General features: G+C 46.0%; 1 protein-coding gene across 6 annotated transcripts; it reads left to right on the top strand.

Annotated features, from left to right (window-relative positions):
• The first annotated feature begins 1,836 nt into the window (after nucleotides 1–1,836).
• On the top strand, nucleotides 1,837–26,560 carry rgl2 (ral guanine nucleotide dissociation stimulator-like 2). 6 transcript variants are annotated; one of them, XM_060064483.1, is made up of 20 exons: nucleotides 1,837–2,145; nucleotides 3,840–4,019; nucleotides 13,125–13,172; nucleotides 14,369–14,452; nucleotides 14,579–14,748; nucleotides 16,154–16,210; nucleotides 16,707–16,981; nucleotides 17,341–17,444; nucleotides 17,845–18,060; nucleotides 19,128–19,231; nucleotides 19,946–20,030; nucleotides 20,494–20,553; nucleotides 21,309–21,395; nucleotides 21,669–21,701; nucleotides 22,318–22,439; nucleotides 22,527–22,613; nucleotides 22,742–22,835; nucleotides 23,181–23,405; nucleotides 24,219–24,333; nucleotides 24,752–26,560. In XM_060064483.1, exons 2-20 carry the CDS (start codon nucleotides 3,861–3,863, stop codon nucleotides 24,931–24,933), a joined length of 2,307 nt encoding a protein of 768 aa, XP_059920466.1. In that variant the 5' UTR covers nucleotides 1,837–2,145; nucleotides 3,840–3,860; the 3' UTR covers nucleotides 24,934–26,560. The 6 variants fall into 6 exon arrangements, with proteins under 6 accessions (XP_059920466.1, XP_059920467.1, XP_059920469.1 ...); XM_060064486.1 differs by having other exon boundaries at nucleotides 1,839–2,145; nucleotides 16,707–16,903; XM_060064484.1 differs by lacking the exon at nucleotides 13,125–13,172 and having other exon boundaries at nucleotides 1,838–2,145.
• Nucleotides 26,561–26,665: the final 105 nt, after the last annotated feature.

Below are 26,665 nucleotides of genomic sequence, written 5' to 3'. Positions count from 1 at the left end.
GGTAAAGGAGTATAGTGGCGGGAACGCACCTTTGCACTCGAGATCGAAGTGGCCAATTAGTACCGAGCCTGCGTCGATCCACCTCGTTAATTGGCCCCCAAAGGAAGGCAGGGACAAAGTTTAGTGTGTGGTGGGAAAAAAAAGTTTTGCTCCGAAGGTTTTTTTTCCCTATTCTCTCTCCCTCTCTCACCAAGTTTCTAAGAAAGCTGCGTTGAAAGTTCCTCTGCCCTCCATTGAATTTTGAAGCAACAATTATTATTTTTTTCTAGATTATATTCATAAGGCAGGTCTGTTCCTGCCCCTGGGATAGATAATCAATTTGTACGTCGTTTATGAGTCTGATATGCTAAATAAAAAAATGCTAACCCCATAGGGTTTGGGGATGCATTAACAGGATGGCCGATCCAATGAATTATCCTAGGTGGAAAGAAATGGGCCAATTCGACGGTAGGCTACTTTTATCTCAATTGTAGGCCTACAACTAAGAAGAACCCTATTAGAACCCTCTGAATGCCTATATTATGTTGTGTCTTTCCCCTTCAAACCGAACAACACACATCATTAGCCCGTAGGCAAATGCCTACAGCAAAAATACCGAATCAATGTCAGAATCAATATGGCTTAATAAAGTAGGCGCTATTCCGTCCTGATAACCACAGCTCAGGTCCAAGGTTCAGCCCTACACGAAGGCTTATTATAGGTACTATTCTTCTATTGGAAACACCGCGCATCTTATAAACACGTAGGCGTGTGCGCATAAGTGAATTAAACAGTGATTTTTTTAAATATTATTTGTCCCTTTTATGCTGTGGCATTTGTCCTGTCAATCTGCTAATGTCTCGGGCATGACTCACGCCAGACTAACATGTGATGGTATTTTGCGGTTCAAAATGGCCTCTGGCAATAAAAGGGATAAAGTGTTACCTTCTGCTACCACTGGATGGAGACGTAACGCTGCACCTTCAAAGAGATGCGGTCACCTCCAAGAAACATACGTCCCTCCTCACAAGAAATGTGATACATATTTAATTATATTAGAATGAACTATTTCATGTTCACACGCACACACACACACGCACACACGCACACACACACACACACACACACACACACACACACACACACACACACACACACACACACACACACACACACACACACACACACACACACACACACACACACACACACACACACACACACACACACACACACACACACGTATATATAATGTCGCAGGGTCCACAGAAAAGCTTGCACACTAAGTAGGCTGGTGTGCGATCTGGTTTCACATATATAGGACACCAAACTGAACATCGTCCTGACATACTTCCCTCAATTCCCTCATTCGTCGTCCTCTTTGCCGGAGGGTCACTCCCTATAATCCCCGCACAGTGGGACTTTTCAGTTATGAAAAGTTTCATGATCTCTTGGCCAATAACAGTCGGTCATGGATAATAATTTAATTAAGTCGTGCATGTTGGAAAGTATGAATTGAGTGACCTGCATACCATACAATCAATGGACGGAAGGGAACAATTTAAATCACCATATTTAAAAAAAAAAAAAAAAAAGAATAATAATAATAGTAATTATTTAAATTATTATTACGAAATAAAACATTTAACAGTAGGTGACCTGAGTCTATAAATTTAAACGTAAGTTTCAAATGTTAGCGTCTCCTATCAAACGCATCTCATAATTTGGCTGTCACGTAAATAAAACCACGTGACCGAGCACCACCGCGCTGAGTGGGGAGGGGAGGAGGGGGAGAGGCGGTGGGGGGCAGCCCTGAGCCGAGCCAGCAACGTACAGGAAACTGCGCTGGCGGATGAGAGGGAGATAGAGGGATAGAGCAAGAGAGGGAGAAGAGAGGGGTGGGGGGGGGGGCTTTATCCGGAGAACACGGTAGTTGACACAGCATCAACACAAGTCCTCAGCGGGGCTATCAGCTGATAGCAGCCTGAGAGACGAGCGGCGTGGGACGCAGATAGCGAGGAGGACGCTCGGGTCTCCCAGCGGGTCGTCGGCGACAGAGCAGATGGGCGCGACTTTGCCCAGCTGATCGTCCACCTCGGAGAACAGTGGCGTAGGACGGTGCCCGCCCAATGCTGTCGGAATTCAGCGAACGTGACTTGGATATCGGTGAGTTTACGACATTGTAGCGTATGCGTATGCGCCTGCGATATTAGTATTTAAAAAAAAAAAATCGATGTTCTGTTTTACTTAGCAGGGCCATGCTAGTATCATGTTAGTAATGGGTATCCTTGGTATAGCGGCATTATGAAGCAGCGGTCCTTATCGTGTTGTTCCTATTATCAGTGAAGACTGTGCAATAACGCAAACAAAGTTTTCATACGCGGGCCTGTTCACATCCGCACGGCGACAGACGGGGTTGGAAGTCAACACAGCACCGCCCGACTACTCGCTATATTGTCTCGACGAGAAAGGGAACATTATCGGGTGCGCCTGGCTGTAGCCTAGTAACACTCGTGTGTGTATACACTTCATTCAGCCGGGTCGCTGTTTGCTCTGGTCCGAGGCTGAGCCGGTCGATAATAAGCCATTCATCGTTAGTAGTGGTTCGAAATGTACTTCTCAGCTGGCCTCCAACTAGGCTGCAGCATCACGTCCTCTCTCACATGCTGCATGGGATCACCAGCAGGATATTATGACAACACAAAGCAATGGTTTGTTTTTTCATATATTTGACCTATTAATATTGCTAAGAGCTGTTCAGTTTTGAACAGCCTCTTCCCCCCCCCCCCCCCCCCCCCCCTTTCCCTCTATTCTGCGTTTGTGAATGAGTAGGCCTACTCCGTCAATGTGTTGGACTGTAGTCGAGATGAAATAGCATTGCATATTGAGAGAACAGGCACAATGGAAAGCTCTTATGGTTGTGCCCACACGTTGTTCCCGACGCCTTCTTTCACACTTCTACTATATTTGCCTTTTTGTCCACAACCACTGTTCTCTATGGATGTTCACAAAGTCATCCAGATTGTTTTGGTCATGTAAGAGCTGGGTAACGACTTGACGACATGACACTTGAAGGAAAAGCCCCAAATACATTCTTATTTTCCTCGTCTGCTGTCTTCCTCCGTTTTCCTTTGTTTACGAGATGGCTATAGTGCTAGCCTCAAAGGGGGGGTGTGTATTCAAATCCTGATATGGTTCATGGCCACATAGTCAAATGTTAAAATCATCTTCATGGTTGTTGCTGGCTGCTACCAGCAAACTGAGAATTGTTTTGTCCTGTTTTTTTGTTTTGTTCTTAGGTAGTTGAGCAAGATTGATTGGGCCTTACAGTTTTTCTGACTGTTTTCTGCCTTTACACAAACATATTCCTAGTAGATTCCTCGTCTTCACATCAAGTTCACATCAGAGTCAGTGCACTGAAAATGTATAAAACAAATGTAATGAGCAAACCATGAATCTAATTATTCCCTTGGTTTATAAGCCTATTAATGAGTGACGCACAAAAGCTTTGGGAGGTGTAAAAGAAAGTTTCCATCTGGAGCATGGAAGTTAGTAAGGCTTTATCAGACCAAATGTGACAGAATCCTTGGATGTTCAAATTCATATCCTTACTCCTCGACAGCTGAAATAACACAATGTGATCCACCACCAGAGTGTTATGCAAGTTGTAGAAAAAAAAGTAAGAAAAATATAACGATAACTCTACTGTATAAATAAATAAATATATAGTATCATTATTGTTATATTATTTTCTAGTTATAACTGTATAATAGTACATCTCAGACTTCAGAGACTTTTTTATCGTCTGCCAAAGCTCTCATATCTTCTCATATGTCTTTGTATCGTCCCTTCTTGTGTAGACCACCTTAGCTGCTGGCAATATGCTCCCTCGAAGTATGAGGACAGGTGCTTTTGATCTGCCGGGGGTAGAGTCAACTGATGTGCCTCTCATTGGCTACCGCCCCTTGTCACCTGACAACGGAACTCCTGGCAACCAATCGGGGCGAGGCAATACAAACAATGACCTGGACAGTTCACAGGTAAGTGTCCATGTTTTACCTCTCTATTTCCTTCTTTCCCTATTTCTATCTTTCCCTCTTTCCCTTTTGATTTCAACAGGGGGAATCTCAATGATATAGTTGGGGTTTTCTAGAGGTGAAACAATCCATGCTACAAGTTCATTTTATTCCTTATTTTACATCATTTGAAACTTATAGCCACAGCCAAACCAACCCCTATCCTCCACTCCATGGGTAACTTCAGCCTCTCAGTCACTGTGTGTGTGTGTGTGTGTGTGTGTGTGTGTGTGTGTGTGTGTGTGTGTGTGTGTGTGTGTGTGTGTGTGTGTGTGTGTGTGTGTGTGTGTGTGTGTGTGTGTGTGTGTGTGTGGCAGAGCAGAGGCAGCCCCTGTTAGCACGGCTGTCTGTTGGGCACAGTTGTCCCTGGCCAGGGCTGCTAACGGCAGTTGCACGGCTGTTTTCCATGACGCCTCGACCACCGGCTCTTTCACGAGTCAACAACTGATGCAGTCAGCGGGGTCTTCCAGAGAGCCCTGGGGCAGAGAGAGAGAGAGTGGATGAGAAAGGCAGCCACTGTGTGCTGGAGAGTGAGAGCGGGCCTGCAAGGGTGGGGGGATGTTAGCAAGCTAAACAGCTTTAGCTCCGGAGGGAAACTGGATAGATTAAAGCTCATTTCCAACAGCAGAAAGCTGGGAAAGAAGTGGGATTTCTTATGCTGTGAAATTCTTGAAAATGGTTGTAGTTAAACATGTGGGAGAATGCTTTGGAGGAATTTAGAACATACTGGATTCAGAAGAGGATTTGTTACATGGGAGTATGATAGGTCAAATGTATAGGATTATACGACTTGGATGACTGGGTTACAGTTTATTGACCCTCTATCAGTGGTCCACTGTCTGTTGGTGAGAACTCAATTAATACACACCTCTTTATTTATGAACTGCTCATTCAGTATAGGGATTTGTTCAGTAACAATAGATTTATTAGGACATGACTTGGTCTGTAATGTTGTTGAGATTGGGTAATTTGAGACAAACTCCCCAGTTGTAGCATAGCTTAGCCTAGTTTAGCAGAGTCGGCCGGTTCTTGGCATGGCTGAGTCGGACACAACCTTTGACCTCTTGGTTAATGTTCCATTTGTAAGGTGCTAGGTGGGAACACGCTACTCGGTGAGTTTAACCCGGTGGTTAACAAACACTGTTAACTTATTATACCTATTATCTAGTTTTCTAAAACATAACATACTAGGTTTCATTCAGATGACGAGCCATGTATACGTGTTTATCTATTTATCGTGGCAACAGAAAGCAAAGGGAGAATGAGGGCGAGTCCAAAACGGTTGGCATAATGACTGCAAAGGACTTTGACAAAATCAGGAACTTGACAATCATAAACATTTGTTTTATGTTATCACTATGATGCGTCACTATGACTATCACCATACTTTTATGATGAGATTTTTACTTTACAGATCCGGCTGCCTTCGTTGGCCAACTCTCTTGTGCCTGCTGTGTGTACACACAGACACTCACACCCACATGTTAAGCCATTTCTCGCCACCCACATCCCAATCAGGAGGGCTAAAGCGACTCACCGCTCCTCCAAGGCTCCCTTCCCAGCTTGATGTGGTCACATGACCCCAGTCTGCCGAGCCCCGTCATAAATAATGCACGGGGTGGTCGGTCGGCGGTGGATCTCCGGCGTACACCCTGCTGCCTGCTCCAGTCCTCCCCTACCGTGGGGCTCAGCTCCTGGATTTCCCCTGGGGGAGGTCTGTCAGGTGGAATCCGATACACGGCGTGTTCATTATTGAACAAGGGAACCCTGGGTTCCTGGGGGGAGGACAGGAGCCGGGTGGGTGTGTAGCCTCAAGGGGGGCCTACGGGATATCAGGCTTCCCGGGGAAGCTTCCTCTGGAGGGAGCTCTGGTATACTTTGATGAGCTGCTGAGGGGGAACCTCTGTGCCGTCGACTGTCGCTCCGTGAGGAGGGAAGCGATGAACTCGGGTGAACCGACCGGCCCAGGGAACCTCTACATGGTAAACGTCTGGGGGTGGAGAGAGAGAGAGAGAGAGAGCGAGGGAGAGAGAGAGAGGGGTACAGATAAAGAGGCAGAGTGAGAGAAAGAGAGAGGTAGAGAAAAGAAGGAAGAGAGACACTGAGTTACAGAGAGCTAGAAAGAGAGAGGAAGCTAGTGAGACATGGAGGAAGGAGGGGGTCATTCATTTAAAAACCATGGCCGTCTTTAAATAGAGATTCAGTGTGGTGAAAATGTTGTACTCTCCTCCCTTCTGAGACGATGGGGCTCTTACACGGTTCACCACAAGAACAAGACTCACTGTTTGAGAATTTGTTGTAGAAACATAATGTGTTAACATATCAAGGCGGGGAAGAACAGTTCTTGCGTGCCCAAAAAGTGTGTTGATAATAGGAAGGGGGGGGGTGGGTCGGAAATACAGAAACAGAAACTGCTTCTTATGGTAACTTTTGGGACTGTGGTATCTAATGTGGAGAAGCTGGACGGTCCCGGTGAGCGAAAGAAGGAGAGGAAAATAGCACTGGAACACGAAAGCAAGGCTTGCTTCCTGTGTTTGTTCCTCTTTTATTATGCACTTCCTGTTTAAGGGACGGGGACGGGGGGGGCATAACAGTGGCAAGCGAATAACCCCACCAACAAACACACACACACTGCTAAATTAGGATTAATGTGCTAAGGAGAGTTTAGCGTGTACAGTGCTTGCGACACAATAGGTGCTCTGTATGTCGAAGCGCTGGTCAGCAAGGACCCAAGGTTAGCACCCTCTGCCCGTTTGAATGTAAACTTTGTGTGTGTGTGTGTGTGTGTGTGTGTGTGTGCGTGTGTGTGTGTGTGTGTGTGTGTGTGTGTGTGTGTGTGTTTGTGTGTGTGTGTGTGTGTGTGTGTGTGTGTGTGTGTGTGTGTGTGTGTGTGTGTGTGTGTGTGTGTGTGTGTGTGTGTGAAACTCTCCATCGGTGTGCTAATGTGGCCTTCCTGTGCTCTGCCGTTTCAGTGCTAAGAAAATAATCTTCCCACCTATTGCCCTCCCAAGGTAGGAGGGCTCCCTCTGCTGGGTTCCTGCTCAGGGTTGCTTCCCTCTGGATTTGTTGCTCTTTTTACTGGGCCCTTAAGGTTTTTCAGGCCTTTAGGTTAAACTATACTTCTGCTTCAAACAGCCGCACTAGATAGACGCGAGTCTCTATGCGACGTTAGCATTCACAAAGGTGACCTCTCCTGACCTGAAGTTACATTTTGGAGAGGTGCAGGAAGTCTACGCCGACGGACCCTGTAGAGACCCATGGCTTCCCACGGCGGCTGTTCAATGCAGAAATATGAATGACCTTTAGGGGAACCTTTAACCTTCAACTGCCGAGTCCTATAATGCCCCCTGAGACTAATGCCGCTTTTCCACTGCATGGTACCAGCTCGACACGACTCGACACGACTCGACTCAGCTCGCATTTTTTGCGTTTCCACCGCGGTACCATGGTATCTGGTACCTGAAGTGGCTGCTTTTTCTAGTACCTACTCGCTCTAGGTTCCAAGCGAGCTGAGCCGATGCTAAAAGGTGACGTCGGCAGACGGCCGGCGACTGATTGGCCAGAGAGTGTGACGAAGTCACGAGAGCGACATGGCAACCATGCTGGTAACATCCATAGCAGCGCCGCAGCCAACATGTTCCACTTCTCCAACTTCTTCAACATGCCAGCTAATAATAGTAATGCGATCGATGTCCTCCATTGTTGTTATGTGGGTTCTGTCCATGTGTGGGTTGCGTATGTGTTGTTTGCGTCGCGTACACAAATACGTCACGGCCCTTTCGCGCAGCCGACCCCGCCCACGTCCAGGAGGTACTATTTGCGGTGGAAAAGCACCCGTGCTGCTACCGTGTCGAGTCGTGTCGTGTCGAGTCGTGTCGAGTCGAGCTACATGTGCGGTGGAAAAGCGGCATGAGTGTGATAAAGGGCTATCCAACTTAAATTGACTTTGCATGTATTGATGGGCGGTTGATCGTCCCTGGGTGCATTTGTTGATGTACTGTTGTATACCGTTGTATACCGTAACACTGTCTGCGAGCGGCCCTGAGCTCATATTGATTGGAATGCCTCTTCGATGTTGCAGCACTCTCTGACTTACGAGCACTTAGGGGGAAATAAAGTAAAATAAATAAATGCACCCCACACTTTTATTCCGGCAGCGGTCCTACGTTCGTATCCGGTCATAGTCGGCGGCACTCAAGTTCTCGCCTGCCCCGATATTGATCACCGAGCGTTTTGATTCATGGCTCTCAGCCTGCTACTGGTGTGTCTGGTGGGAAGGAGGTGTCTGCTAAATGAACAAGTGTGGATAGCGGTGTGAGTGAAGGATGGGGAGAGAGAGAGGAAGAGAGCGAGCAGCCCCGAGTGTGTGTCTTAGGAGTGAGATAAAATAGGATACTCGGTCAAACTGGTTTATCAGTATGCTAAGGTCGACCGCAAAGACAGTGCAGCAAGGGCAGAGGGAGAGAGAAAGAAGGAGAGAGAGAGAGAGAGAGAGAGAGAGAGAGAGAGAGAGAGAGAGAGAGAGAGAGAGAGAGAGAGAGAGGAGGTATTGTTCTTGAAATAGCTTTGGGGCATTGTCTCTCTGTTATTGTGTGTGTGTGTGTGTGTGTGTGTGTGTGTGTGTGTGTGTGTGTGTGTGTGTGTGTGTGTGTGTGTGTGTGTGTGTGTGTGTGTGTGTGTGTGTGTGTGTGTGTGTGTGAGTGCTTGCCAGATGTGTTGGTAGAGGAAGGTCTCTGTTATGATTAATGTTTTGTTCTACATAAGTGTTTGTGTGGATTGTCAACACTGTGTTTTTATATATATGTGGGTTTATTCATGTCTGTGTGTGTGTGTGTGTGTGTGTGTGTGTGTGTGTGTGTGTGTGTGTGTGTGTGTGTGTGTGTGTGTGTGTGTGTGTGTGTGTGTGTGTGTGTGTGTGTGTGTGTGTGTATTTGGGTAAGGGTGTATTTATGTGTGTATCAGTGTAGGTGTATGATAAGATAAGACAAGCCTTTATTGTATCCTTGAGGAAATGTTTTGCCCAGGTATTCTAGAGAACACAGGTGACATAGCGGCACACAGCCTCTCCATATACAGACAATTTGTCCGTATACACGTGCAATCAAACTGCAGTTAACATCCATTAACACACACTAATATAAAAACACTTGAACATACCCGCCAAGATAATTGCATGATTCTTTATGCCAAGGTATTGCACAGATGACCGAGTCCAAGATATTGCACATTCCCCCTCAATAAAACCAATAACGTTAATATTGCAATAGTGCTCCACGCCAAGGGATGATACAATAAATGAGTGTTTGTCTCGGCTGCCTGTGTTTGTGTGCCCTCTGTTTGCAGCCCAACTGCCTGTGTGTGTGGGTGTGTGTGTGTGGGTGTGTGTGTGTGGGTGTGTGTGTAATGGGTGTTCCCAGGTGATGCAGGGAAAGGGGGTGGAGTTTAATCCTCAGTTTGTGTTTGTGTGCAGTTGAGTGACTAGAAAGAGAACCAGGCAAAGACACATACCGGGAGAGTCCTGGCGAAAAAAGAACCAGAGAGACATAGAGACAGAGAGGAAGAGAAGGAAAAGTTAGCTCAGTACAGGAGAGCCTGAACACTCAGAGTAAGACAGATGAGAAGAAACGGTATCCATGGTGTCTACACTTTGCTTGTCAAGGTTTCCAGGAAGCTTGCCGATTTCTACCAGTCTGGACTTGCTGAGCAGAAGGTAACAAGTGGGGAATCATTATCCCTCTTTCTTTTTGTCCTTCTTTCTTTTTGTTGTGTGTGCTCTTCCCCTGTGTGAGAGATGCACAGCCAGGGGTGGATTTGAACCGGAGGCAGGGACGTGCAGAGACACAGGGCAGGGTAACAGGTTAGATGTGTTGACTGTTGAGGTAGCTGTGCGATGAGCACAGCCTTAAGAGAGACACTGTGACAGGATGTGGGGAGCGCTAACCTTTTTGGATTGAGCCAAGACAAGGTAATTCCAATCAGGAGGAAATGGTACCAAGTAAAGGGGCATGCTACCGAGTCCACTCATTGCACTCATAAGTCACACGGTAACACCGCCGGTGGGTGTTGCATTGTATTGAGTCACGCGGTGTCTTTCCTCTGCCTGTCTCAGCCTGTACGTCGAGCCGTGGAGACATTTAATCATCTGTTTTGGGGGAATTCTAAGAGGGATGGGGAATTGAAGGACTTAAGGCTTTTGACATTCAGTTTGCACAAGGGAAATGGGCCCGTGTTTTGTTTCTGCTCCTGTATGTTTTGGATTTGGAGCCATCGGCCTCCACAGGGAGTTGCGTTGGTGTGGGTGCTGTGGATGAGGTCACCTGACACCAAAGATGGCGTCCGATGGCGCTCTCGGGCTCATGCATGTTTCATGATGGAAAATCACGCTGGTGTGATGCCGAGGGCTTCGGTGTCGGGAGGAGTGTAAGTGATATTGATTTGTGTATTAGTTAAAGCCGGCTTTTGAAACAGCTTTTCCCTCGTTGCTAACGCAAGTGGTCGGCGGGCTGCTGGTCGAGGCGTCAGTCATACGTCCCCAAAGTGCTCCGTCTCACACTAAATGATGATATCAACACTCTGTGTCACTCTGGTTGTTGGTCATCTCCTGATCATAGATCTATTATCCATCTTGTAAAGCTGCAGTCATACCGATCCAACAGCGCACCCCTTAACTCGTGGTGTGTGGTCTGACAAAAGGTCTACCCCTGATCGCTGTTAACCTCCATGGTTTCAGGTCATCGACCCCTCGATATGTGTGTCAACTCTGCTTGGCTTCAGTTGTGTTGGACTGATGTAGGGCTCCCGAGAGACCGGAAACCAGAGGAGCGATGGCTTAGAGAGAAAAGAGACGTTATGGAAATGAAGTCACAGAGTAACCGTACAGCCGGGGGCAGCTCCGATACCTCTGCGCTGTTCGGCAGGGGAACTCGATGACCTCAGACAGATACCCTCATTGTACTCTGTGGTGAAGGTAAACAGGCTTGCGCGCAACGTGAAGATAGCGTATTGAGGTCGCTATGCGTCTGCCATGTAGCCGTTGAGCAGACACTTTCATACAAAGCAACCCAGTGTGTCCGGATACAGAGCGTTCCTCTAGGAGCAGGTAGAAGTGAGGACGTGTTGTTCATGAATGCCTGCAGGTGAGGCTGCGATCACTGGGGATCGACCACGGAGCCTTTTGGCTGGAAGTCACTCGTCTGTCTCGTCCTTCTCAGGTCACGTGGTTTGATGAGTTGACAGATTTAAACTGATCTTTTCTTTCTCATTATGGAAACTTTTTATTATCATCCATCCGTGTTTTTTGTAGTTGGCGGATATGGCAGCAGCTGTTTTTTCATGAGTTGACTATTGAGAATGAAAACACTCAATACAGTTCATTGATGCAGTAGTTAGTGATTTTCTGTGCGTTTACAGTTGACTGTTTGTTTACTGTTTGTGCAGGTGTGACTGTTTAGTGTGACCATTTGCATGCGTGTGTGCATGGGTGTCTTTATGTGTGTGCTAGGGCTGGGTATCGTGGCCAATTTCCTAAATTGATTGGATTTCGATTCATACGGTGTGGCATCCCGGCCGTTGCCGATTAAGGAGATCCAGAGCACCTGAGGAACAGGTGGAGAAGCAGGGCTTAAATAGCCCGCTTCTCCACTCATACTGGGCTCTCCCAGCCCCGGAGCTCCTGCACGGAGAGACCGGTCCTCGTGGGTGACGGGATTCCACCCACGAAGGAGGGGACCGTTGATGCCTCCAAGGTTTTACGTTATTTGTGCTTTGAGAGACTTTGTTATGTTCTGGATCAAACATGCCTTTTTTGGCTTTTCCCCTCAAAGTTGTGTCCTGTTTGGGAGGAGGTGGTTCGCTCACTGTGCCGGGTTGTCACAACGGTTCTGAATCGATTAATCTCGATTCGATTCAATATGCTCTTAAATAATGAAAATGGCTCAACTGTGTTACCAAATACAAATGTACTTTATTTTTTCACTTCATCTTAAACAACAGGTTGTAAGTGCAAACTTGTAAATTGGACAGTTTAAACTTCAGCTGTAAACAAAACTGTCTCGAAAGGAATTGCAATTGAGTACTTGAACTACAACATTCCATCACTGCAAATTGCATTAAGGCATTGTTTATCAAAGTGCAAAAATAATAATATTGGTAACAAAAAAAACAAAAAATGGATCTCATGCCCTATGAATCGATATTGCAAAATTTAAATGAAATCGATCCAAAATCGATTAAATCTATTTTTTTTACCCAGCCCTAGTGTGTGCAGTATGGGTGTTCCTGACGACTTATTTCCCTGACGGTTAACAAGACCTTTTGTGAACGACCCATCTCTCAAATAATACATTGGAGACCAAACATGGAAAAACAGTGTTTTTTCTAAGAGCCTTTTGATGAACTTAATTTAATTGTTTTTGTAACCTCTTTTAATTGAGGCTGAAAAGTGTGACATTTTGCTACATGCATAACTGCAGTGGGACCTTCATGCAGTGAATGTGTTCCACACAATCGCACCAGTTTGCTTTCCTCGCTCCAACTCAGTAGGATTATTGAAGACATAAGTGGGCCTGAACATGACTGGGCGGATCATGGTGTCTTTTGAGACGGACGGCAGTGATTGACATTCCAACAATGGGCCTGTGGAGCGAGCGCAACAGCTCAGCCCCGCTATGTTCCTGGCTGGAGCGAGGAGCGCTGCTGTGAAATTGTCATCAGATGAAAGGAAAATATGAAATGATTGATAACATGTTTTGGGGAGCCACATTAGGTCTAATCTCATGCACATTCCCGTTCTTACAGGCATAATTCTATCAATAATGAATGTTGTGCATTCGCGATTTATATGTATCAGCAGAAATACTTTTACCAGAGAGGGAACAAAAAGCGTTTAACCGACCGCTGCTCCCGGTGCCGAGCACAAACAATGAGCCGACCGCTCTTGAACATCCCTATTGCCCATGTCTGTCAAGCGTGTGTTTGTGTGTGTGTGTGTGTGTGTGTGTGTGTGTCTGTGTGTGTTCTGCATCTATGTGTTTCGCGTACGTGTTAACGTCATGTTGTCGTCTAATTCAGGTGGACCCCTCACCCATGAAATCCACGTGGTACTGCCCTCTGGATCTGGTAAAGCTCTAACCCTAACCTCTGGTCTCCTCCACTCTGTCTGCCTGGCTCACCTCACAGCTTCATAGATCACCTCATAGCCTCATAGATCTACCGGCTAGAAGATGCTTTTATGATGTCCAAAGAGACGTACCAGATCTGTGTCATTAGGGAGCAGGGAGGGCTTGGGGCTTCTTGCTCAAGGATGCCCACAGGTTAGGCTGTGGTCATTGGGATCAATCCCAGTACCTTTTTGTTTGGGGGTCAAACCCTACACTCTCCTGCCCCACATTTAACATCATACAAGTAAAGTTTGGACTCAAAGTATATATTCTAAACACATATGCTCTGCAAAGATGGGAGGAGAGGGGGTCATCAAATATCATAATATTACATATAATATATCATAAAACATATACTATACACGCTGTGTGGAACCGTCAATCTCGGTAGACTATAGGGCTGATGGATGTTGGGTGTTCTCTTGGTAGTTGGTGGCGTGATATATATATGTTAGCAACAAAGAAATCATAAAGACTATCATAAAGATAGTAGAGCTTCAGGTGTCCATAGGCAGTTAAGATATATGAGCCATGGGCCGTACTTACTGCCGTTTTCACTGGATTCCCCCCACAACTATAAAATTACAAACTAAGCGCTGCATTGCAGAAATCAATGCAGTGCGTGGACGTAATGCCTTCTGAGACCCGAGACCTTTTAAAAGGAATGGATTACATCTCACATCTCACTTCACGTCCAGAAGGCTGAGACCTAATTAACTATGCCTGCTGGGATACTGGTGTTCGGTTACCAAACTGAGAACAGCTCAAGACTGGACCAATCACTGATGCAGTTGTATCGTCAGATGACAGCATGTTGGCCGATGGCATCGCCCAGAATTAGTTTCTGTCAGCTGCATTCACGTGTGTTTGGTTAGAACCAAAACTTGGCTTGGCTTGGTTTTCAGTTGTAGTTTCACATTTCAAATTTAAATTCTGAATGACAAGTATTTAACAATCTTGATGCCTGCCCAATCTGTACTTTCATCAATACAAGTTGTGAACGTCATCGTTTTCGAGATCATTTCTTGATTCTTCTCATCTCAGTGGTGGTGGTGGTTGTGGTGGAGGTGGTGGTGGTGATGGTTGTTTGATGTTGACTCTCGGGATCCAATCAGCTCATATGACCCTAACTGAACTGCTCACTGTCTTCCTCAGTCCACAGTCGCTGAGGAAGAGGAGGATGGAATCATCTACACCGTCGTGGTCAAACAACATCCCAGCACCCCCAACAGGTCACTGGTGAGAATACACCTGTTTTTAAATGGATTTCACAAACATCACACTTGACCAATGTATAAAAAACATGTGGAGCAACAAGAGGGGGCCAGAGGAGGTGGTGTCTGATTGGTTCTCTCTCTCCTGCAGTCCAAATCTGTCTCGCGTTCGCAGTGCGTGAAGGCGGGGACGGAGGAGAAGCTGGTGCTGCACCTCCTCCACTCCTTCGCCATGGGGGACTCCTCCTTCATCGCCGTCTTCCTCTCCACCTTCCGTTCCTTCACCTCCACCCGGAGGGTCCTGGAAATCCTCAAAGACAGGTGGGGCACCGGGGGGTCTTCATCCCACGGGTGGGGTGGTGTTATGGTGCCATGTTGTGTTGTGGTGTTGTATGGGATTTCTGCGCCGTTCTGGACAAAACGGTGAAGACAGGACACGGGGTCGGAACACAGAGGGAATGACTGGTAGCAGGTCGGATTCACACCTGTTTATTTGTGCATTGTAGTTTTGTGTCTTTTCTCTTGTCTCCCCTTCTTTCCTCTCTGTTAACCTTCTGCTACTTACATGTAATACTAAAGTGTAATAGTCAGCCTTTCAATTATAATGCTTACAAGTATGAGCATTACTGTGGTGTGCATGACTGCACACCACTTTATTGAGAAGAAAGTATTTGCAATAGAGCTTGGCGGTTGTAGCACAGGTATATCGAAAAAGTCGCTTTTCATGTTTTTGTGTGTGGATGTATGGAGCTCCATCAGGGGATCGGGTCATGTAAACAGTAGGGTCCAGGAAGGTAAACCTTCAAAGGCATAGGCACACACACCAATGTGGAGCTGACCAGATGCAGCTACAAGTTAAATAAGGGTTTGTTGCGACCATGGAAGTATTCTTGTATTCTCTATTAGGGGCAGCCCTGCCGCCCTCCCATCTTCTCTTGTACACACATCCTACCCTGCTCACGAGATGTTTTCAAACTTCCATTAACCTTTGAGTGAGGACAGCGCAGAGGCTTAAGAGACATGGTCAGACGAGCAGGGGGAGGGCAAATGTGGAGGGTTTGGGTTAGACAGACAGATAAACAGATTACCCCAGACCACAGAACTAAATATTCAACTTAACTTAACGGCCATTCTCCTTTATAGAAGACGGCATCGGATTCAAAGCGACATTTATTATTAATAATTCGACGTGGTTCCGTCCCCCTTGTGCTTTGAAACCATGAAGTCACCGCTACTCTCTTGTTCAACGTGTGTGTGTTTACCCAGTGCGTTTGTGAGGCTCCTTTATAGACTCCCGACAGGAAGCACCTGCGCACTCCCGACTCTCCCCGTCGCGTCGGTGTTTTCAGCGTGGGGCTTCATCAAAGACTTCCTTTTAAGTGGATTTGAAAAGGAACAGCGTCGTATTGAACAGACCATATTATCACAGAAGTCAGGGCTGCTCTTTATGTGCGCCGAGTTCTCACAGTGAGCGTGCGAGAGAAGTGAGACTATTTGAAGAAAATATGTTATTTAAGTGTGAACATATCTCTGTCGTCCTCCACGTCGTTCAGCCCTTGCAGTGACAACAAAGTGTTTTAAATTAGGTCATTACCAAGCAGGAAGTATTATTTCTGACACTTGGGTGTGTTTGCGTTTGAAGTCGGGTAAAACTTGTGTTTCATTTTAAACTTCTTGAGCTAAAAGTGTCTTACGTTCCTTCTTTTGTTTTTCGTTGTTTTCCCAGATTGGAAAACCCACCGGGAGACAATGCAAGAAGCCACACCAGACAGTCTTTCAACGAGTGAGACAACAAATATATATCAAGAGACACCATTTCACTTTAACTTTAGCTATAACCAGATTGTGTGTGTGTGTGTGTGTGTGTGTGTGTGTGTGTGTGTGTGTGTGTGTGTGTGTGTGTGTGTGTGTGTGTGTGTGTGTGTGTGTGTGTGTGTGTGTGTGTGTGTGTGTGTGTGTGTGTGTGTGTGTGTGTCTTTCTTTGCGATGTTATCATATATAAGGTCTTATATATAATGACAAGATCTTGTATGCATTCGTGTTTTTTATTTTATTTTGCTCAGCATTTTTATACATGTTAAATAATGATGTTTACATCCAGGGCAGTATGTATGGTATTGGCTGTATATGTGTGTTCAGCACATGTACAGTATATAACACAACTCTCTCTAGGGCAGTATGCATGGTGTTCAGCACATGGCTGTATGTATGTATGTATATATATATATATATGTATATTTATAGAACATGTACAGTATATATAATACATCTCTCTCTAGGGCAGTATGCATGGTGTTCAGCACCTGGCTGGCGGAGTACCCAGAGGACTTCCAGACACTGGGGGACCCCACCTGCCTGCTCCACCTCGCCCCTCTGTTGCCTAGCGACACGTTGTCGGGCGCCGACCTGTGTGCACGAATCCTGCGCATCGCAGAGGAGCTCAGCGAGAAGGCCCTGCTGTCGGACTCGCGCTCATGTAAACACCACGGGCGTCACCACCAGAGGGGATTCACCTTGTGTCAGACTGAGAAGGGTGGGAGGGCCAACAAGCACAGTGAGGCAGCAAGTTAATTACACAGAAAGGCACAGGACGACCAAGCCAGGTCAATGAAATCTTAGAATACTTACATACTTATTATAATATAATACTTACTCAAATATGTATCATGTGTACAATAAGTATGGTCATGTCCCTAAAATGCGATTGAAGACCAGTAAGAGGCCTTTTATAGGGCACTGTGGGCTGGAGGCTTTCAGGGAGGGCTGAAGCTCGAATCCCCTGCTAATGGTGTGTAATCAGAACACGTAACTGGCAAGGGAAGGCAAGAACTAGAGTTTGGCGGGTTATTATGGTTGTTGTTCATTGTTTGGGTCAAACAGTGTTCCACTGTGTGTCTTCCCCTCCTCCCCCAGACCAGCCTCCAGACCCTTCCCCTGATACCTCCGCATTTGAACCCACCAAGGTCCTGGGCTTCCCAGCCGCGCTCATCGCTGAGCAGCTCACCAAGATGGAGACGGTAAGATCGGCTCGTCTCTTCTTTTATTCCCCATGGGGTTAAACACAGTTCCGGAACTTCGTTACCGTTTAAATTCGATCCTCTCTGTAGACCAGACGAAGGTATCCGAATCGGCTCCCTCTTCGTTCTCACTTCATAACAAATTTCATTTAAATGAAACAAATTGTATAAACATTTTCTAATTTGGTCACACATATCAGTTTTATTCTCCTGCTCTATTTTTTTAGATGTATATTTTTATATAATATTATATTTTACCTCATTTTGATTGTCACCTTGCATTCAAATATTTTTTCCATGCCTTTCTTCCCCACTGTCTCCCTCCATCCCTCCTCCCCCTCCCTCCCTCCCTCCCTCCCTCCCTCCCTCCCTCCCTCCCTCCCTCCCTGCTGTTCCCCAGGAGCTGTTTGTGCGTCTGGTCCCGTACCACTGCCTGGGCTCGCTGTGGTCCCAGCGGGACAAGAAGGGCCACGAGGACGTCTGTTGGTCGGTGCGGGCCACCGTCCGTCAGTTCAACCGGCTGGCCAACGTGGTGCAGGCCTCCAGCCTCTGCCCCATCCACCTGAAGAGCCAGCAGAGGGCCCGGCTCCTGGAGAAGTGGATCAGCGTGGCGGAGGTGAGGGACTCTATAAGCGGCCAATCACAAAGGGCCAAACGGAGGGAGACCGTTCGGAGTGCTTGTGGGTCTCTTTTGGAGCAGGGCTGTGCGCCTTAATGAGGCGTTACCATGGTGATAACAGTAAGAATCGGCTTCTGGACACTGTTGGACCTTTTCTTAGGTCTTTTCTATGGTTCATGAGCGGAGCCGCCCTGTGACCCGCCCCCAAACTTGACCACATTGTAACTTGTATTTGCGCTAGGAAAGCCTTTGAAACACGTGAGAACCACCAAAAGAAGGCAGCGCAGCACGAGAACCATAGGGGACAACCTAGGGGAAGAGAAAGGCCTCTCTGTGTAATAACCTATCAGAGGTCAAAGGTTAACTCTCAAGGAAAGAGCACCTGCCGAGTTATCAAAGGTCAAAGATGCAGGATGAGTGCAGCGGGTAGGGTGCGTGGGCTCGATCCCCGAGGTCCACAGTGTACCTGTAGGGCTCTTATCTTCCTGCTCCTAAAGCAGTGTGTGTCAAAAACAATGTGTCAAAAACATTTGTTCAAAGTTTGTCGTCTCAAGTGTTTCAAAAAGGAGGACTGAGAAAGAGAAACGATTGTTGTTTATTGCTTAATATTGTAAAGTCATACATATGGAGGAAAGAACGGTTCTTCAAGTCAAGTTCCATTTTCTTGATCTCCTAAGTAAAAAAGCTCTCTCTTCCTCAATGACACACACACACACACACACACACACACACACACACACACACACACACACACACACACACACACACACACACACACACACAAGACACACCCATGCATCCTGTTATGGCTCGTCATGGACAAATGGCTGTCTGGTATTTTCCGAACATCAGCTAATTCCGAAATGCTCAAACATCTTACTCTATTTGTCTTACAATTATGCTCCAAAGTAGTGTACTGGCATGCTTAATAAATATAAATAGTAATGCGTATCAGTTGTATTTGATTCATCGTTTGGAGCAGTCTGTACATGGATGTCTGTGTGCATATTATGTGAACCTGGAGAGTCTGGTCTGTGATTCTAAGCATCTTTGCTTTTATTTAGGAGTGTCGCGCCAGAAAGAACTTCTCCTCGCTGTACGCCATCGTGTCGGCGCTGCGCAGCAACCCTCTGCACCGGCTGCGACGCACCTGGCAGGAGACAGACAGGTGTGTGAGACACTGTTCATCATTACCTGGGCAGGAGACAGACAGGTGTGTGAGACACTGTTCATCATTACCTGGGCAGGAGACAGACAGGTGTGTGAGACACTGTTCATCATTACCTGAGCAGGAGACAGACAGGTGGTTGAGGCCGTCATTCATTACCTGGGCAGGAGACAAACAGGTGGGTGAGACTATTCATTATTTCCTGGGCAGGAGACAGACAGGTGTGTGAGACTGTTCATTCATTACCTAGGCAGGAGACAGACAGGTGTGTGAGACTGTTCATTCATTACCTAGGCAGGAGACAGACAGGTGTGGGCGACTGTTCATTCATTACCTAGGCAGGAGACAGACAGGTGTGGGCGACTGTTCATTCATTACCTAGGCAGGAGACAGACAGGTGGGTGAGATTGTTCATTCATTACCTAGGCAGGAGACAGACAGATGTGGGCGACTGTTCATCATTACCTGGGCAGGAGACAGACAGGTGTGTGAGACTCGTCTCTGCAGAAAGACCACACAAAACACCAGGAGCATCAAAGTACTCTCAAATTTACTTTGAAGTAAAGAAATCGTTAGGTCTCCTTGGATCATTATGAGTGTAAAACATCAACAGTTCTATCAAATACCTTCTACTTGTGTTTTGACTGTCGATTCCAAAAGAGAGGTTCTACGTTCTCAAACGCCATCTTTGTTTTGGTCACATGAACGGAACAGGGAAGCAGTGAGGAGGTACGAGGAGCTGTCGGAAATCTTCTCGGACAAGGACAACTACTCTCAGAGCAGGGTCCTACTGAAGGGGGTGAGTGGCCAATAAGTACAAGTACACAAAATGCATAACAAAAAGTAGGGAAACGGTTATGAACCCCAACCACTTCACAATTACAATGAAGTTCATGAGCCAATCCCTTGTACGCTATTGGTCAGTTCCCTTTTTTATGCAGCCAGGACTGTGAATTAAACCCTCCCATTTATATTGCTCAGATTTTCCCGCCTCATGGAATCCATCACAACAGATGTCCGAGCTTTTCATTCAGGAAGCCTCGCTGAGACCTTTTGATGTCGGGGAACACGGCAGCTTTGATGGGCTTTCATATTTCCACCCATGTGTTAAAATTGCCTTGATCTCAGCGTCTCAGAAGAAGAATGAGACGTCTTTCAGAGGAGAGCGTTGGCCGCCGACTCGTCACAACTCCACCAAACGTGTTGAGGAGGTCATAGTTCAGCAGGGCTTTGACGCTGCGTTTGTTCCCCCTCCGTTTCAGGAGGGAACGGCGAAGTTTGCGATCCACGACAACCGAGCCAACAACCGGCGTCATCCTGGGGTAACTCTTAGTCTTTTTTTTACGTTTTGTGGTTAAAAAAAAAACTCGGTCACTGCACTCCCTCAGCCAAACAAACTATAACGATTGAAGGGCCTATTTTACAGATGTGTGTACAATCGGCCGTTTTATAATCAACCGTATAGTGTCATCGCACGTGGGAGTATCCACCCAGATCTGGATTAGACCAACCAGATAACCCAGTTGAACGTACCCAGTGATGCATCTGCTCTCTCACACTGTTTGTGATAGATTTTGTAAGGTCTTATAATGGCTAATGAAGATCACACATGGTGGTATAGTAAGGAGCCGTTCAGAAGTGAGAAGTGAAACCATGACGTCATGATGGTTTGGGTTCTGCTGTATTTCAATGTTCGTGATATTGTCATACTGAGTTAGATTTTCAATTGTCGTATTCTCCAGAATTTGACCTGGAAAAGAAACTTGATGTATTGAGAGGCATAAACAATATGAGTTATGTAACAGTGCTTAGATCAGCAGAACAAAAAAGACTGCTTCCGAATGGGTTACGCAACACGCATGCACGCACGCACGCGCGCGCACGCACACACGGGGTTATATTTATACTATGCGGAGCACTTTAAGGCGTGTGTGTGTGTGTGTGTGTGTGTGTGTGTGTGTGTGTGTGTGTGTGTGTGTGTGTGTGTGTGTGTGTGTGTGTGTGTGTGGGTGGGGGTCATGATGTCCTTGCTAGATATCTATCTAATGATGCATCTGACTTGTCTTCATGTGTTCAGGCCAGCGCCCAGGGCACAGTGCCTTATTTGGGCATCTTCCTGACGGACCTCACCATGCTGGACACAGCCGTCAAGGACAACCTTGAAGTCAGACCGTTAATCTTATCTCCACACTAGCGTTAGCTACAACAAACAACAAAAACACACATTTAGCTATTTTGTAATAACTAGCAATAGCTACAAGTCAGCAAACTGTTTGCTCTTCTGTCATAACTAGCCTTGGCTACAACACGCTAATCCAAAAGCTTTTCTTTACCAAAAGAAGATCAGTCAAGATCAGTAATTAGCATGTGCATAAGCTACAACACACCAGGGCTGATCATGCTGCTTCAACACCTCCTCTATTTCCCCCCCCCACAGAACGGATACATCAACTTTGACAAAAGGAGGAGGGTATGTATCATAATGTTATTTATCCTGCTGCTGTGTGGCTAGTACATCTTTGGCATGGGTTGAGAACCAAGGGGACTCACAATGACGTTGTTTTAGATACATGTCATCAAGAGGTCCTGACAGGTAGGGGCTGCTGCCGAAACACACCAAACCTCAAGCCTAAAGCGATATGATAGAGTGCATGCGCCTTCAGCCCGCTCCCATGTTCAGCAGTGAGCACTTCCACACCGCAGCCAGAACTCAAGTGCATTGTGGGCCGATTTATTCCGCCTCCACCTTCCCTTTCGGACACGTTTTTTTTTTCTCCAGCTGATTCCAGCAATTCCATTACATGACATTGACCTAGATGAGTGAGTCCGTGTTGGATTGCCTCCAGTGTGCAAGAAGGTTCAGCTTCTGTTTGCGCTCTAGGCTTGAGCTCAGGTGTGTAGGCCTTTAGGACATCTTGCTAAGTGAGTACTTACAGGTAGGCTGCAGAGGTTGGGGTTTGAACCCAGAACCCTTCCGCTGGTCTATTCTAACACCCAGCTACTGAAGTACATCCATGGGTGCCTCTCTTTGCTTCCGGAAGGTTCTTGAACATGAAAGCTGAGATCAAACCTTTGATTTTCAACAGGAATTTGAGGTTTTGGCACAGATCCGTCTCCTCCAGTCCTCCTGTAAAAACTGTGTGTTCTGGTCCGACAAGACCTTTGTGGACTGGTATTGGAGCGCGCCAACCTTATCAGAGGAGGAGAGGTAAAATAAGTTAACATATTGGATACGTTTACATTTATTTATTGCAGAATCCAATTTTTTTAAGCTGACCTGTCTGTCCATCTGCAGTTACAGATTGTCCAATGAGATCGAAGCCCCTAGCGAACCGAGCCCCCGCGTCTACACGCCTACCGTCATCATCACAGAGTGCGCCAGGTGAGCAAGATGACACCAAACTAAATGTACAAATATTAAGAAAAAATACTTTTCAAGAACTTTGGCAAGAGGTGGTGGTTCTCAAAGTCTCAACAGGACTCTGGTCTTTGTGATTGTATTTTTGACAGTTTGAGCGCTTCCCAGACGAGCCTAGCGAGCGACTGCGATACCTCCTTTGACTTCCCTTCTCCTGTCAATCAACTGCTCTCCAAATTTGCAAAGGTAACTGTTGAATAACAATATGAGTACTGGCGGTGGTCAATGTTGATTGTGGGAATGAAAAACAAGATAATATGTGATTGAAAAATACAATTCTGAACATAATAAGGACAGTTCAGTGTCTATTGATGACAAACACAGATATATCTTCCAGGGACGCTTTCAATTTTTTGTGTCGTTATATATTGCAATGGGTTGCTAACCTACAACATAAACACACATACGCACACATACCCACACACAGACCTTATGACTAAAGTGTAATCAAGTTCAGGCAAATGTGGTTCCCAAACCATCCTTCAATGTCATCCTCACAGCCTTTCGTTGCTATGATTACCACATCCACAGCACATGAAGTCCCCCTCAGTCTCCTGTCTCGACGTGGACACCTCCCCTCCCACCAACGAGTCCAGCCCGGTATCGTTGACCCCTTCGACGCCCGTCAAATCACATCGCAGATCGGTCTCCTGCGGCAACAACCCGTCCTATAACAGCCAGGGGTCCGGGCCCGACATGCGCATCATCAGGATACGGATGGACCTGCATGACGGCAACCTGTACAGGAGCATACTGGTACGGCACCCCCTGAATAGCGCCACCACTGGCAAAACGCGTTATTGCAGCTGTTGCGAACCGCATACCGTAACATAGATTTGGGCTGCGATCAGGGTTTGATTAAATCTCCGGTTACTCTCCAAGACAAGGGTTTGATCTGGAGAAAGTTCATAGTAAGGAAGTTATAACATTGAAAATATTACATGAAAGGGTAGTGGATTCAACTGGCCACTGACAATATGTCCACAGCCTGACCTGTAGGGATCCTTGAGAAAGACACCCTAACCTAACAAGCCCACTACTTGAGTTCGCTGTAAATCACTTTGGATCAAAGCATTTGCTAAATGAGTAAGAAGTAAATATGCCAGAATGCTTAAAGTAAGGGATAATGTACAGTACAGCCAGTTTTTTACTGTGAAATAAACCCTCTCAGGTTGATGCAGTCTTGAATCAAGCTGAATCACACACCTACTTACTGAAGAAATCCCATGACTACTTAATAAAGAACCCAAAAATGATTTATTTATTTAAAATAGATTTAAATTGATTGTGTCTGTTGCTGTTGGAATAGCATCCATAGTAACGGTCTGTTGTTCGTAGCATCCGTCTGCTATACAGAAACAACCGACCGACGCCTTGCTTGACCAATCAGAAACAAGTATTTAACCAGGCTGTGTAATAAGGGGGGGAAATAGTCATCCAAATCCTGAACCCCGGTTGGAGGCAGATGGCCTGCATGATGAGCACCCCCCCCCCCCCCCCCAGTACAGCATCTTGAGGAACGTGTCACGTGTGTTGAGTGAGTGGTCCTGCTCTTCTTCTCTCCATCAGGTGACCAGTAACGATAAGACCCCCACTGTGGTGAGCTCGGCGCTGGAGAAGCACAGCCAGGACACCAGGGAGGCCTCCAGATACGAGCTCATTCAGCTCCTCCCTGAAGGAAAAGGTCGTCCATGGGTCCCTGTTGGAGGGCTCTCTTTCACAGCACACCTCGACATGGATATAAAGATTCTAGGATTAGCATCGACTTCATTGATGATTATGCTGATGTGTAACATTATTTCTGCTATTAAAAAAGCAAAAGCATTTTTTACAATACTTACATTAATAAAAAATATACAACTTTATTTTAAAAAGATCCAAATTGTTAATCCCATGTATGTATGAAATAATATTATTATAATACATCAAATATTTTTCTGGACGATAATATGGACATAATATGAGTAGTTTAACTGAAATACAAACGCGATGTAAGCATTATTGGCAGTAGTGGTAGTGAACAGTATATGCTAACTGGTTTTTAATGGAATAGTGCTCACACTTATTCAAGCGTATTTTGTTCCTGTTTCTTGTTGCTACAGAGCTGATCATCCCCGCCACCGGCAATGTCTTCTACGCCATGACCTCATCGAGCGTTGACTTCCTGTTGCGGAGGAAAGGTGGGAAAACTCTGCTTGGTCCACAGCCAATCAGCACAGAGACCAGCGCAACGTTCCCTCGAATCAAGGCCAAGGGGCGGAGACTCGTCCGAACTTTGTTTTGACATCCAAAGATCCACCTGGTGTGCTGTTCTCTCTCCGTAGCTCCATGATCCACTGCTCTCCTCAGAGTAATGTCAAGAATGTAGACGTCCTGGAACATGGCCTTGTCTCAGAAGCACACATCTCTAGCTAACCAGCCCTGCACTCTCCCCCCCATGCAAAGCGCTTCCTCTCTCTCCTCTGGTCGACTCAGCCTCCCCTCCAGCAGCCTATTCCTGGATCCAGTCTTCACAGGTCGGGACACCAGGAGCTCTGAGCTCCACCTTGCTTTTCCTCACACGCCGCTGACCAAGCAATGAATGGGGGCCAGGGGTGATGGAACCGTTTTGATAGCCAATGGAAGCTCTAGATGAGAAGCTGTGGCTCCGCCTTGTGATTTTCCAGACCAATAGCCCGCAGTGGGACACGTCTTAACACGATGTAGAAATACAGTCAATACAGTTTTCCGACAAAGGAAAAATTACAGACCATGGAAAGTTATGACTGGAAATGGAAAAAGAAATCTGATGCAAGCATCAATGTTTGTGTGTGTGTGTGTGTGTGTGTGTGTGTGTGTGTGTGTGTGTGTGTGTGTGTGTGTGTGTGTGTGTGTGTGTGTGTGTGTGTGTGTGTGTGTGTGATGTCAGGGCAGTGTTTACAGTTATAAGGATTGTTTGTAGTTTGTCGTGAGATTGCTAGTTAATTGTAAAAAAACTAAAATGAGCTCTGATGATTTATCGTTTCAGAAATTACGATAAGGTCATAAAACGTGTTGTACTCTGTATGCCTTGATAAAAGCAAATGCATATATATATGCAAGAAACCTAAATTTAGAGCACTTTCAAAGCTTGTGTCTTTACCTAACTATTACATATAATAGCACAGAATGAAAATAAATCGAACCAACCAAAACAAGTTGACAGGAAAACACTAAGAAAAAACAACTAGCAACGCTAACAGGCTAACGTTTCCAGAGTTACGTTTCATCAAATCGTAAGCCAACGCTGACGTTTGGTTCATGTTTTAAACTATGTTTGATCAGGGTGACCATGTCTTGACCTCATCATTATAATCTGGGTCCTCTAACCAATTACATCTATTTGGTTTTTAACGGAACTGTCAATGCAAAGAAAAACACCTACGCAAAACTTAACTTTTCAGTGCACTTTTTTTTACGTACAACACAAAGCCTCCATTTTCGATATGGTGTTGTGTGTCTCTTCAGTAAGTAAGACGAGCCACACAATCTTTAAAGCAACCAGCTTACAAAGAAAATGGAGGACGGTCGTTCTTCCGACAAGTTCCCTCTCAATGAGTTCTGGTGACCTCTGGTTCGTCCAGCCCCGTCAGAGCCAATGAGGCCTGCTCACAGACCGATGGCAGGGGCGCGGTCGGGCCGGAGAGAGGATTATGGGTAATTTGCGATGGCGGCTTGTAAGCCTATGGTGTGAGCGCGTTTGCTACACTGTTAGTTGATTTTAGTGCCTTTCTCCTATGGGTGCTTATTTTTCTTGTATTTGCAATTGATTGTATACCTTCCGTGTGGATGTGCAGTCATTCAAAGCGCTGTCCCAACCCACATCAAAAGCTATTTATGCACTACATAAAGTATGTCTTATTTTTGTGGTAATAAATTTACTTTTATATGAAGTCCAGTTGCCATTTGATTCACTATCCAAACTGACCAAAAAGTTAAACAGGTGTCTATGATTTCTTTTCTAAATAATGATTGAATTTGTGTAGAATTATTAGAAA

This window comes from Gadus macrocephalus, chromosome 11, assembly GCF_031168955.1.
Source record: "Gadus macrocephalus chromosome 11, ASM3116895v1".
NCBI lineage: Eukaryota > Metazoa > Chordata > Actinopteri > Gadiformes > Gadidae > Gadus > Gadus macrocephalus.
The sequence above is the reverse complement of the archived record's forward strand: the minus strand, read 5'-3'. Positions and strand labels throughout refer to the sequence as shown.

What these genes read in the sequence shown, in the direction of transcription:
- rgl2 (XM_060064483.1), top strand. Translation starts at nt 3,861, where the DNA reads ATGCTCCCTCGAAGTATGAGGACAGGTGCTTTTGATCTGCCGGGGGTA. An exon ending in ACTTTGACAAAAGGAGGAGG is followed by an intron (nt 21,702 to 22,317) that starts GTATGTATCATA and finishes GATTTTCAACAG; the next exon opens with GAATTTGAGGTTTTGGCACA. An exon ending in ACCTGTACAGGAGCATACTG is followed by an intron (nt 23,406 to 24,218) that starts GTACGGCACCCC and finishes TCTCTCCATCAG; the next exon opens with GTGACCAGTAACGATAAGAC.